General features: G+C 44.5%; 2 protein-coding genes and 1 long non-coding RNA gene across 3 annotated transcripts; 1 reads left to right on the forward strand and 2 right to left on the reverse strand.

Annotated features, from left to right (window-relative positions):
- The first annotated feature begins 1,161 nt into the window (after window positions 1-1,161).
- LOC138638576 (uncharacterized) lies at window positions 1,162-6,060 on the forward strand. The gene is made up of 2 exons (XM_069727975.1): window positions 1,162-1,562; window positions 4,600-6,060. The coding sequence occupies exon 2, from the start codon at window positions 4,606-4,608 to the stop codon at window positions 5,863-5,865; it is 1,260 nt and encodes a 419-aa protein (XP_069584076.1). The 5' UTR covers window positions 1,162-1,562; window positions 4,600-4,605; the 3' UTR covers window positions 5,866-6,060.
- LOC138638577 (uncharacterized) lies at window positions 1,967-2,689 on the reverse strand. Its single transcript, XR_011312520.1, has 3 exons — window positions 2,601-2,689; window positions 2,427-2,519; window positions 1,967-2,349 (listed from the first exon to the last, which is right to left on the reverse strand). It is a non-coding gene; the product is annotated as an uncharacterized lncRNA (long non-coding RNA).
- A 585-nt stretch (window positions 6,061-6,645) lies between the features above and the next one.
- LOC138638578 (uncharacterized) lies at window positions 6,646-8,663 on the reverse strand. The gene is made up of 2 exons (XM_069727977.1): window positions 8,047-8,663; window positions 6,646-7,607 (listed from the first exon to the last, which is right to left on the reverse strand). Exons 1-2 carry the CDS (start codon window positions 8,455-8,457, stop codon window positions 7,077-7,079), a joined length of 942 nt encoding a protein of 313 aa, XP_069584078.1. The 5' UTR covers window positions 8,458-8,663; the 3' UTR covers window positions 6,646-7,076.
- Window positions 8,664-14,164: the final 5,501 nt, after the last annotated feature.

The following is a 14,164-nucleotide window of genomic DNA, read 5'->3' on the forward strand; positions in this document are numbered from 1 at the left end:
GGGTTAAAATTTCACCTCACAACATAGCCTATGACGCTCTCGGGGTCCAGACGTGTGACTGTGCAAAATTTTGTGGCTGTAGCTGCGACGCCTCCAACACTTTTCCTTTCACTTTTTCCCCATTATGTAGATAGGGGCAAAATTGTTTGGTGAATTGGAAAGCACGGGGTTAAAATTTCGCCTCACAACATAGCCTATGATGCTCTCGGGGTCCAGACGTGTGACTGTGCAAAATTTTGTTGCTGTAGCTGCGACGCCTCCAACACTTTTCCTTTCACTTTTTTCCCCATTATGTAGATAGGGGCAAAATTGTTTGGTGAATTGGAATGCGCGGGGTTAAAATTTCGCCTCACAACATAGCCTATGATGCTCTCGGGGTCCAGACGTGTGACTGTGCAAAATTTTGTGGCTGTAGCTGCGACGTCAGTGCAGGCTGTAGGCTTTCCTATAACCTATCACAGTGATCAAAATAAAAGAAATAGTAAATGACCCCCCCCTTTATCACCCCCATAGATAGGGCCAATAATAAAATAAAGAAAATATTTTTTTTTCTTTTTCCACTAGGGTTAGGGCTAGGGTTAGGGCTAGGGTTAGGGTATTTGCACACGGTGCGGATTTGGCTGCGGATCCGCAGCGGATTGGCCGCGGATCCGCAGCAGATTGGCCGGGGATCCGCAGCGGATTGGCCGCTGCGAATTCGTAGCAGTTTTCCATCAGGTTTACAGTACCATGTAAACCTACGGAAAACCAAATCCGCTGTGCCCATGGTGCGGAAAATACCGTGCGGAAACGCTGCATTGTATTTTCCGCAGCATGTAAATTTTGTGCGGATTCCGCAGCGTTTTACACCTGTTCTTCAATAGGAATCCGCAGGTGAAATGTGCACAAAAAACACTGGAAATCTGCTGTAAATCCGCAGGTAAAACGCAGTGCCTTTTACCTGCGGATTTTTCAAAAATCGTGCGGAAAAATCTCACACGAATCCGCAACGTGGGCACATAGACTTAGGGTTAGGGTTGGAATTAGAGTTAGGGTTGGAATTAGGGCTAGGGTTGGAAATAGGGTTAAGATTAGGCTTGTTGTTAAGGTACCGTCACACTAGACGATTTTACAACGAGAACGACAACGATCCGACCAAAATAAGATCGCTGGAACGTCGCTGTTTAGGTCGCTGCAGAGATGCCAAACACACCAACCTACGAACGATGCTGGAGCGATACAGTGACGTAACAGCGACTCACAGATCGTCCTCGCTAGTCGTTTGCTCAGTGTCACACAGCAAGAGTGTAACGATCTAACGATGCAGACGTAGCCAGATAGGTGTGTTTTATGCACAGGGAGACACCCAGGATGTGACGTTACGGCGTCCCGGAATATAAACCGCAACTCTACAGCGATTGATTCATATTGTTGGAGCGCTGTGTCTTCACGGTCTTCTGCCTTTCCAGCGTCCTGTTCGGAACGATCCTTCGCCAGCTACGATCCTCTTCTCCCGTGGACGTTCTGTCTAGAACGTATTCTACTGCAGGCGTCTTCATCGTTTCTTTTCTTGCTCATCAACGGTATGAAATGTCTTTCAGTTGTTTGTTTCTTTTGTGTATAGTTATGGCTATTCAATAATGTTTATCTATGTATATGGTGTAATGATGGATAAAACACCTCCGGCAGCCATCTTGTGCATCTGGCAAGCAGACGCACAAGATGGAGGCATTACTATGCGGTTTGCAAACTCAGTTGCGCTGTCTGCCAATTTTGCACACACCATATGGAAAGGTAAACTAGCTGTCTGCCAATTTTGCACACACTATATGGAAAGGTTAACTAATTCTCTTGTGTCTGCCTTGGCTGGCCCTGGCGTGCTCCGCTAGTAAATAAAACAGCACACAACTTAAAGGAACGAAATTTTTTTTTTTTTAGAAACTGAACTGATTTTTTTTTTTTTTCAACAAAACACTAACATCTGTCAAGAAAAACAGAAAAAAAAACATTTTTAACGCCCGCGCGCCAAAAGGTGTCGCAGCGTGCGTCCATGTTGCTGCACTTGATGCTGCAGCAGCACTACTGTGCGCTCCAAGAGCGCTACTGTCCGCTCCAGTCCCTCTTGTTTGGCCAGCAGCTCTCTCACAGTGTCCGGTTCTGTAGATAGAAGATAGAATAAAAGTCATTTTTTTTTGTCCTGTCCCAGAGGTCTTTTTTTTTTTTTGGTTGCATTTTATTAGTCGCTGTCAAATGTGACATCCCACCGATAACCCCTCCCACTGTCTGTATACTTACGGAGAAGGGACGCCTGTTGTCCATCACTGGAGCTGCTGACCACCCATCCCCTGTCTCGGGCCAGAGTTCCCGGAGCTAAAAGGAATCAAAATCATATCTGTTTAACAATTGAACTCGCTGTGGGGAACCGCTCGCAGTTTATCGTCACTTACGAATGCTCGCCTCTGGGGAGAATGATGCCGAGCCGGGGGAGGAAGATGGGTAGCGGAAGGGCGGAGTAGTGGCCTGTGGTGGGGTTACTGCATCTGTAATGTATACAATATTTCAGCTCACCTCTTATGTCCCATATGCCGTTATAATTTTGAAATGAATGATGGATAACTTACGTGACGGTCCAGCTTGTGGGCTGCTGCTGCTGCTGCTGGAAGATGTGGGGGAGGATAGTATCCTCTGTAGCCGGCGGCGTCTCTCTACACAAAAACAAAAGAAACACCATGTTTAGACAACAAAAGTACAGAGCTGTAGACATCACAATAAAACTAGACAATATTGACAGCAAAAGTTAGGAGCCTGAAATGAATGATGGATAACTTACGTGACGGTCCAGCTTGTGGGCTGCTGCTGGCCGCTGTGGTGGAGGTCAGTGCCCTCTGGTGCCGGCGGCGTCTTTCTACACAAAAATATAAAAAAAAGAAATCGCCATGTTTAGACAACAAAAGTACAGAGCTGTAGACATCACAATAAAACTAGACAACATTGACAGCAAAAGTTAGGAGCCTATCGAAATTCGGCAGCATCTGTAATGTATTCTATATTTCTGCTCCCCTGTAAAGTCCCATATGCAGTTATAAAATTGAAATGAATGATGGATAACTTACGTGACGGTCCAGGCTGTGGCCTGCTGCTGGCCGCTGTGGTGGAGGCCAGTGCCCTCTGGTGCCGGCGGCGTCTCTCTACACAAAAAAATTAAAAAAAAGAAATCGCCATGTTTAGACAACAAAAGTACAGAGCTGTAGAAAAAAAAAAAAAAAAAGAGGCCATTTGCGGGAAGGAGTAAAAATCAATTTTGACAAGCTAAATGTAATTACATATATAGAACATAGGAAGCACCTCACGGCAGTGCACGTCTCCTGTTTCCCCCTACTGGCAGTGCGAGCAGGGTTGCCAACCTCCACGTAATGATTTCAGGACAATCGGGATTACAATTGCGGACATCCGTATAAATTAAATATGGGGGGTGGAGATTATGGAATTCATGACCTGACCAATTTTTACGCGACAACGCATTTTTGCGCTTGGACATTATAGAAATTTGAAAAGAAAATATTAAATTTTTGTCCTCGTAAGTCCCGGACAAGTTGGCAACCACGGGCACGAGTCTCCCATTTCCCCCCGCTCGGTACCGTGCGTCTTCCAATTCCACCATTCTGATACTTGCCTTGCTTTGCCTCCGCTCGCAAGTGTGCCAGATGGAGTGGCTGCTTATAGCGCAGGTCGGCCCACTTCTTGCGCAGTTGCAGCGCACTGCGCCGGATGCTAAACCTCCTCTCCATCATTTCTGCAATGCGGCCCAGCACTGCATTCTTGTGCAAATTTGGGTGGGCAGGCCGGCTCCTCCGTCCCTCATAGTCGAGGGCATCCATCTTGTCCACAAAAAAACGCACCTCGGCCTGCCCCAGAGGAGCACAGCGCTGTCTCGCCGCCATTTTCTAAAGATAGACGCTGTACGGCACCGCCTAACCACGCCCAGAGGAGGTCCTAGCTGCGGCGCGATCGGCATCGCTATAGCGTCTCTGATTATGCACAGCGTCGCGTTTGTGACGCCGGCTCCAGACATCCTTTTTTTTTTTGGCGTTCCTGTTACCAAGTCACAGCGTTTATTGTCTTGCTTTCAGTTTTGTAGTAGCTTGTATCGTAATTTTGGGATGTTAATGAGGTGCGGCTGTAGTGTTAAACGCTGCTTATTACACATGTAAATATAAATTTCCATTAAATCCTATGTTCACATTTCTGTAGAACAGGGCAGCGTCTGAGATGCAACGCTGAACAGATATGTGAGCACATGCCCAACGCCGCTTTTTGTGACCCATGCATTAACTTTTCCATGGTTTTAGGGTCAGAAAAAAAAACATCATGCATCGTCCTCTGTGTCCTGACGCATGATTCACAAAACGATAGGGCAACACATGTTATTTCAGGCCCCTAGGTAAAATATAGTGGCACATGCATTGCCGTGGCTGCACCGAACAAAACGCTAATGTGAACTTTGCCTTCTAACCAAAAAAAAAAAAAAAAAGATGTGTGAACACTATTTAACAGTATTGGTTGTCTTGTGTCACTTTAGCAAATCATATGTAATAATTATTTTTTATTGTGCTTTTTCAGGTTGCCATGTCTCTTTCGGATGTACCTGCGATTGTAGCGGCTGCATTGCTGTTAGAAGCTCAGAACCAGCTGGAGGCTGAAGCGCGAAACAATCGTGCAAAGCGACAGCGCCGCATGTGGACCAGACAGTGGCTGCAGAAGAGGAATCAATTGTCCCACATGGGCCTAATCAGGGAACTGAAGGAGAACAACCCGCATGATTTCAAGAACTACCTGAGAATGTCCGAGGATTCATTTAATTTCCTACTTGAAGCTGTGGAACCTTATATTAGGCGGCAAAATACAAGGATGCGAGCTGCTGTCCCTGTGGATGAGAGACTGGCTGTTACGCTCCGGTTCCTGGCGACTGGAAGGTCTATGCAAGACTTGCATTACTGCGCTGCGATTTCCCGAACCCTACTCAGCGTCATAATTCCGGAGACATGTAAAGCAATTATCTCTGCTTTACACCAAAATTACATGCCTTTCCCGGAGACCCCGGATGATTGGAAAGAGATTTCAAGGGGATTTCATGAGCAATGGCAGTTCCCTAATTGCGGGGGTGCCTTGGATGGGAAACATGTCCGCATCACCCAACCACCACACTCCGGCTCCTTTTATTATAACTATAAGGGTTATTTCAGCGTAATTCTGATGGCCCTCGTTAATGCGAACTACGAATTTGTAAGTGTGTCTGTAGGGATTAACGGGAGATTATCTGATGGCGGAGTTTTGGAGCTAACCGATTTTGGGGACCGCTTGAAAGAAAACAAACTGGCCTTGCCTCCCAACAGTGACACTACTGAAAACATGAACTTTGTGTTTGTCGGAGATGAGGCGTTCCCACTGCATCCCAACCTTTTGAAGCCATTCTCCCAGAAAACTCTGACACCTGAGCGGCGCATATTTAATTACCGGCTTTCGAGAGCTAGACGCGTTGTGGAGAATGCGTTTGGAATCATGGCAAACCGATTTCGTGTTTTCCACACTGCAATGAACATGAAACTATCGTCTATAGACTCTGTGGTTCTTGCTTGTTGCGTCCTCCACAACTTTTTGCGCCGCCGTGATGCCACTGCATACAGCCCTCCACAGTATGTAGACTCTGTTGACCCTGCAAACGGGGATATAACCCAGGGAGAATGGCGTCTAGATGAGCACAGGGTTTCTGGCCTGGAAAGTCTGGGATCCGGAAGGAACAATGATGACGCGACAAATTGCAGGGAAAAATACTGTGACTTTTTCAATGGTCCAGGGGCTGTCTCATGGCAGCACCAACAATTGTAGCGCAACTGTAGGCATATCTTTTACCATTTATTATGGATTACATTTGTTTTTGTTCATCCGCTCTCGTGTACCATTCTTTTTAGAACCCAACCAATTTCTTTGTCAAGTAACAATGTCAACATAACGATATATTGATTTATGTACATTGTCTTGTTCTTTTTATTCCATTCCAATTAAAATATTGAACTATGAAAATACTCTACTTCTGTATCAAACATATGAACCATGGGAATCAACAACCTCTTCTGCCCTAGCGCTTTCATGATGTGTGTGTGTGTGTGTATGTATATATATATATATATATATATATACATACATATATACAAAATAGGAAAAAGAAGGCAGCACTCATAAAGTTTCATGTGAAAAAAATATGGAGATTTAATCGACCCACATCACTGCGCGACGTTTCAGCTCACTGAACCTTTTTCAAGGCTCGAAAAAGGCTCAGGGAGCCGAAACGTCGCGCAGTGATGTGGGTCGATTAAATCTCCATATTTTTTTCACATGAAACTTTATGAGTGCTGCCTTCTTTTTCCTATTTTGTATATATGTTGGATAAATGCTTGGACCATTCTATCCAGGGGGCTAGGCACCCGCTATTGGTGAGCATTGTGCTGTTCTATATATATATATATATATATATATATATATATATATATATATAATCTATCCCGATTATAATGCATTTGGTATTGTACAGTATGCATGTCCACTTTGCATATTGCCCACCCACATAGTATTTTGCCCATCCAGAGAGCCACGTAGTATGGAGACAAATTTGAAAAATATATATATTTTATTTGTTTTCACATGACATTTTCACTGTTGATGATCCATAGGGGATTACGGAGTAGGGGAGGGATAAATTGGCCGAGTTTATTAACATATAAATATATTTGTATACTCACCTTCCGAAGTCCCGTTGAAGCAGTGCTATACTCACCCTACGCCACCTTTCCCAGGGACCGTAAGCTGCCGCTTTCAATGGAGTGGTCCTGGGAGTGGCAAAGGCGACGGAGGGTGAGTATAGCAGGTGTGATAGCCTTTTTTTTAATTTTTATCTTAAATTAAGTTTTTTTTAAACTATTGATGATGCATAGGCACAAGGATTAATTACCGGGCGTCAGGCCAATGACTGCAGGGCAGTAGGCAGAGTGGATTATGGACGTTATAAAACTGAAGTCTCTAGTGTTTTCAAGACAAGATCCCTACAAATTTTGATAGTAGGTGCCCATCTCGCTGTACCGGTCCGTGGACGTAGGAGGTCCTTGTGAAAAGTCTGCAAAAGAAGGAGGTGCAGGTGGTGTCCAGAACTGAGAATGATGTGGGCCTGGTCTGCGGACAGGAGTGCTGTGCATGGGCTCCTGTGGTGGTCCCAAATAAAACTGGCTACTGGGCTGACGCTCGGTGATGTTCAACATAGATGTGTCGCTCAGTTTTCCAGCGGCTGCCGCGTTCAGAACGTCAAACATCAATCGCTCCGCGTGAGATCGTTGGGTAACGTCCAATTTTTTTAACCGTTCCTCAACCAAGGTTGGGAATGCGGAGAGCTGGGTTGCCGCATGCTTGGACAAGATGTTGTTAGCCATTGCCAGGAGATCCACAGGTGTCCCCGCTGTCGACTTTCTTTTGCGAGATGGCCGCTGTGGACGTGTCTGATCCTCGAGACACGGGCTTCTGGAGGACTGATGGGACTGGACATCGTTCCCTTCTGGTCTTTCCCGCTGTTGAAGAGGCACCTGCGATTCAAGCAAAAAGAAAAAAAAATTAAAAGTCAATAACATACAAACAACTCAGCCTAGAGCCCCACCTCTCCAACACCTCTATTCCTGTTCATGGGAAGCTATGAGGAACTAGGTAGCAAACCACAGGGGTTACAGAGCTTTCAGAGCTGGGCTGAACTACATTGGGCAGCAATACTGTACGTACAAATGTGCGGAAGACACAATATGTTAATGTATTTATCTTTATGTTATAGACTTTGGAAATTATTAAAAATGCATTTAAAGGAGGGGGGAGTACTGTTTGGACATACTTCTCAGAACAGGAAGTGACAACTGTTATTAACAGGGGGATTAAACATGAAAAATGTGAATCATTATTATTGGAAACCATGCAGTCTCATAAACCTACAAGACACACGGCATGCTACTAGAAGGGAAGCTAGGGGGTACTTACATGCTCGTCCGGAGACTCGGGCAGGTTCTCTTCAGGCGATGGTGCACATATGCTTGTGACAGTCTGGCACGGACGAGGAATTTCCTGGTCCCGAGTGAACGCCAGCAGGTCATAGTACCACAACTTGGGCACATAGACGTCGTCAGTTCCGGCCCCAGACTTCAGCGACTTTTCCACCTTGTTCAACTCTTTTTTGTAGACTGTGCGGAGAGCCTGGATTTTTTTACGCACAATGTGTTCATCCACCGTCTCAGTGGGATGATGCTCCTTGTAGATGGCCACCAGGTTCTCATACGCATCTTTCTTTTTGTAGCGGTTGCTGTAATCCGCCGACTTTATCTTCCACAAGCAGGGCAGGGAGCGGTACATCTCTATGAGTGCCCGAACACAGTCTTGTTCATTGGCAGACATCTAAAAAAAAAAATAAAAAAATGAAGCAACATCAAGCAAGAAAGTTGTGGCCCCTGTGCCTTTCCTAATGTGAGCAGCCTTCTCTTGTATGGGATGGGCCGTGCGCTCTTTCCTTTTGGTAGCCACCATTTTAGGGATGGAATGGTTCGTATGCTTTTTTTATATTATTAATACCAATTTTGGGGCTTGAAAATGGCAGATTAAAAAAAAAAAAAAATTACCATGAAAGATTTAATAAGAACGCTGATGAGTTCAAAATCTCCAACCAGGTCGCTCACAAGAAGCTAGAGAACGATGTAAAGGTCTCGATTTACAACCACGACGCTCACGAGATGTTAAATCAATACGGAGCAGAATTCCAGATTTCAAAACAAGACGCTCACGAGAGGTTATAAAACAAAGACGCTGCAAAGATCTTGATTTCCAACCAGTACGCTTACGAGATGGAGAATGAACACGATGCAGAGTTGTGGATTTCCAACCTATTGCAAGATGCTCGTAGTTGAAATACGCACAAGTGATTGAACAGTTGACTCAAGCTTTTTATATCGGAACCTTGCTATAGAACCTACCTATAGATGATCCCGCTGTGGCCTATCACAGTTCACAGGGAGACATCACACCCACTCCATTGTATAACGTTATGGCGTCACCATTTTTTTTTTATTAAATAAAGTAAAAGCCTTTTTTTGTAATGGCTGTTGTAATCCCCATGTAGGCTGTGGCGACAGATGGCATCTCCTTTTGTAAAGTCATGTTATGGCGTCACCTTTTTTAATGTCATTATGTCCTCCCCTTTGTCATTGTAATGTATTATAAAGACCCCCTTTATTTATAATGTAGACACCACATCACAGACTATTGCGACACAATGGCATCTCCTTTGTAAAGTCATGTCCTGAGGTCACTTTTTTAATGTTATAATGTAATGTAAAGGCGTCTCCTTTTGTAATTGTTATGTATTGTAAAGACCTCCTTTATGGAATGTACACACCACCTCCCAGGCTTTATCAGGACAGAGGGAGTCACCTTTTGTAATAGCGTATCCTTTTTTTTATTTTAGGTAATACTTTATCACTTGGCGGTCCCCTATCCTTTGTAATTGCATATTTTATTGTATTAATCAGGCGATATGTATTGGACCTAGGCTATCATAGTATGGGAAGTTTATGTGATCGTGGTAAATTTATATTTTCCAAGAAAACGTTTAAAATTTAAATCTATTACGGGCGTCACTGCAATGTATTGTAAAGGCGTCTCCTTTTTAATGTACAACGCCTACCTGGCTAGAGCAAGACGCTGCGACGGCCCCTATGATCGTTGCTGGCGTCGTTGCTTTTGGTGTCAAACACAACGATACACGCCAATCGAACGACAAAATAAAGTTCTGAACTTTCAGCGCCGACTAGCGACATCACAGCGGGATCCAGATCGCTGCTGCGTGTCAAACACAACGATATCGCTAACGAGGACGCTGTTACGTCACAGATCGTTGTCGTTCTTGTCGTAAAATCGTCTAGTGTGACGGTACCTTTAGGGTTATGGATATGGTTACGGGTGTGTTGGGTTAGGGTTGTGGTTAGGAGTGTGTTGGGGTTAGTGTTGAAGTTAGAATTGAGGGGTTTCCACTGTTTAGGCACATCAGGGGTCTCCAAACGCAACATGGCGCCACCATTGATTGCAGCCAATCTTGCGTTCAAAAAGTCAAACGGTGCTCCCTCCCTTCCGTGCCCCGACGTGTCCCCAAACAGTGGTTTACCCCCACATATGGGGTACCAGTGTACTCAGGACAAACTGGGCAACAACTATTGGGGTCCAATTTCTCCTGTTACCCTTGCGAAAATAAAAAATTGCTTGGTAAAACATAATTTTTGAGGAAAGAAAAATTATTTTTTATTTTCACAGCTCTGCGTTATAAACTTCTGTGAAGCACTTGGGGGTTGAAAGTGCTCACCACATATCTAGAAAAGTTCCTTGGGGGGGTCTAGTTTCCAAAATGAGGTCACTTGTGGGGGGTTTCTACTGTTTAGGCACATCAGGGGCTCTGCAAATGCAACGTGACGCCCGCAGACCATTCCATCACAGTCTGCATTTCAAAAGTCACTACTTCCCTTCCGAGCCCCGACGTGTGCCCAAACAGTGGTTTACCCCCACATATGAGGTATCAGTGTACTCAGGACAAACTGGGTAACAACTATTGGGGTCTAATTTCTTTTGTTACCCTTGTGAAAATAAAACATTGCTTGCTAAAACATCTTTTTTGAGGAAAGAAAAATGATTTTTTATTTTCACGGCTCTGCGTTATAAACTTCTATGAAGCACTTGGGGGTTTAAAGTGGTCACCGCACATCTAGATTAGTTCCATGGGAGGTCTAGTTTCCAAAATGGGGTCACTTGTGGTGGAGTTTCAATGTTTAGGCACACAGGGGCTCTCCAAACGCGACATGGTGTCCACTAACGATATGAGCTAATTTTTCATTCAAAAAGTCAAATGGCACTCCTTCCATTCCGAGCCCTGCCACGTGCCCAAACAGTGGTTTACCTCCACATGTGAGGTATCAGTGTACTCAGGAGACATTGCCCAATACATTTTAGGATCCATTTATCCTGTTTCCCATGTGGAAATGAACAAATTGAGGCTAAATGAATTTTTTTGTGAAAAATAGTACTTTTTCATTTTTTCGGATCAATTTGTGAAGCACCTGGGGGTTCAAAGTGTTCACTATGCATCTAGATAAGTTCCTTGGGGGGGTCTAGTTTCGAAAATGGGGTCACATGTAAGGGAGCTCCAATGTTTAGGCACACAGGGGCTCTCCAAACGCGACATGGTGTCCACTAACGATTGGAGCTAATTTTTCATTCAAAAGTCAAATGGCGCTCCTTCCCTTCCGAGCCTTGCCGTGTGCACAAACAGTGGTTTGTGACCACATATGAGGTATTGATGTACTCGGTAGAAATTGCCCAACACATTTTAGGATCCATTTTATCCTGTTTCCCATGTGAAAATGAAAAAATTGAGGCTAAAATAATTTATTTGTGAAAAAAAAGTACTTTTTCATTTTTATGGATCAATTTGTGAAGCACCTGGGGGTTCAAAGTGCTCACTATGCATCTAGATAAGCTCCTTGGGGGGGTCTAGTTTCCAAAATGGGGTCACTTGTGGGTAAGCTCCAATGTTTAGGCACACAGGGGCTCTCCAAAAGCGGCATGGGGTCCGCTAAAGATTGGAGCCAATTTTTCATTGAAAAAGTCAAATGGCGCTCCTTCCCTTCAGAGCCCTGTCGTGCACCCAGACAGTGGTTCCCCCCCCCCACATATGAGGTATCGGCGTACTCAGGACAAATTGTACAATAAGGTTTAGGGTCCAGTTTCTCTTTTTACCCTTGGGAAAATAAAAAAAATTGTTGCTAAAACATCATTTTTGTGACTAAAAAGTTAAATGTTCATTTTTTCCTTCCATGTTGCTTCTGCTGCTGTGAAGTACGTGAAGGGTTAATAAACTTCTTGAATGTGGTTTTGAGTACCTTGAGGGGTGCAGTTTTTAGAATGGTGTCACTTTTGGGTATTTTCAGCCATACAGACCCCTCAAACTGACTTCAAATGTGAGGTGGTCCATAAAAAAAATGGTTTTGTAAATTTTGTTGTAAAAATGAGAAATTGCTGGTCAAATTTTAACCCTTATAACTTCCTAGCAAAAAAAATTTTGTTTCCAAAATTGTGCTGATGTAAAGTAGACATGTGGGAAATGTTATTTATTAACTATTTTGTGTCACATAACTTTCTGGTTTAACAGAATAAATTTTCAAAATTTTAGCCAAATTTCCATTTTTTTCCCAAATAAACGCAGAATTTATTGACCTAAATTTACCACTAACATGAAGCCCAATATGTCACGAAAAAACATTCTCAGAAGCGATACGATCCGTTGAAGCGTTCCCGAGTTATTACCTCATAAAGGGACACTGGTCTGAATTGCAAAAAACGGCAAGGTCATTAAGGTCAAAATAGGCTGGGTCATGAAGGGGTTAATGCAGGCAATGAGTAGATTAGAAGCGTCTAACTGGTCTGTAGGAGCCAGAAATCTTAATGGTTGGTAGGGGATCAAATACTTATTTCTCACTGAAAAATGCAAATAAATGTATATAATTTATACAAAGTGATTTTCTGGAGTTTATTTTTGATATTCTATCTCTCAATGTTAAAATTAACCTACCCTTAAAATTATAGACTGTTCATGTCTTTGTCAGTGGGCAAACTTAAGGCCCCTTCACATTAAGCGACGCTGCAGCGATACCGACAACAATCCGGATCGCTGCAGCGTCGCTGTTTGGTCGCTGGAGAGCTGTCACACAGACAGCTCTCCAGCGATCAACGATCCCGAAGTCCCCGGGTAACCAGGGTAAACATCGGGTAACTAAGCGCAGGGCCGCGCTTAGTAACCCGATGTTTACCCTGGTTACCAGCGTAAAAGTAAAAAAAAACAAACACCACATACTTACCTACCGCTGTCTGTCCCCGGCGCTCTGCTTCTCTGCACTCCTCCTGTACTGGCTGTGAGCACAGCGGCCGGAAAGCAGAGCGGTGACGTCACCGCTCTACTTTCCGGCTGACCGACGCTCACAGCCAGTACAGGAGGAGTGCAGAGCACAGCGCCGGGGACAGACAGCGGTAGGTAAGTATGTAGTGTTTGTTTTTTTTTTACTTTTACGCTGGTAACCAGGGTAAACATCGGGTTACTAAGCGCGGCCCTGCACTTAGTTACCCGATGTTTACCCTGGTTACCAGTGAAGACATCGTTGGATCGGTGTCACACACGCCAATCCAGCGACGTCCACGGGAGATCCAGCGACGAAATAAAGTTCTGGACTTTGTTCAGCGACCAACGATCTCCCAGCAGGGGCCTGATCGTTGGTCGCTGTCACACATAACGATTTCCTTAACGATATCGTTGCTACATCACAAAAAGCAACGATATCGTTAACGATATCGTTATGTGTGAAGGTACCTTTACAAAATCTGCAAGGGATCAAATACTTATTTCCTCCACTGTATGCATAGTCAGCATGGAGCAGACTAGGGGGAATGTAAAGATGTCCAAATAACATATGCAACATGGTCTGGATTAAAGGGAATCTGTAGCGTTTCCAATCGCTATTAACCTGCAGATATGGGTTTAATCTGCAAGCTAATAGCGTTCTAAAGCTGCCCGGCACCAGCACTGACAGCCGGCAACCTGGAGGAAATGGACATTATTTCTCCCTGCAGCTTCTGGCTTTCAGTCATAGATGTGATTGGTGCCACTTCAGTCACTGTCAGTGATGAGCAAACGTGCTCAGCTAATGTGTGATCCAAGCATGCTCGGGTATTTTCCGAGTATCTTGGGCATATATGAATAATATGTTTCAGTCCCTGCAGCTGTATGATTTGCGGCTGTTAGGCCGGTTTCACACGTCAGTGGCTCCGGTACGTGAGGTGACAGTTTCCTCACGTACCGGAGACACTGACTCACGTAGACACATTAAAATCAATGTGTCTCTGCACATGTCAGCGTGTTTTCACGGACCGTGTGTCCGTTTGAAGAACACGGAGACATGTCAGTGTTCGTGGGAGCGCACGTATTACTCGGACCCATTAAAGTCAATGGGTCCGTGTAAAACATGTACCGCACATGGATGCTGTCCGTGTGCAGTCCGTGTGCCGTACAGGA

Source organism: Ranitomeya imitator, chromosome 5, assembly GCF_032444005.1.
Source record: "Ranitomeya imitator isolate aRanImi1 chromosome 5, aRanImi1.pri, whole genome shotgun sequence".
Classification (NCBI taxonomy): Eukaryota; Metazoa; Chordata; class Amphibia; order Anura; family Dendrobatidae; genus Ranitomeya; species Ranitomeya imitator.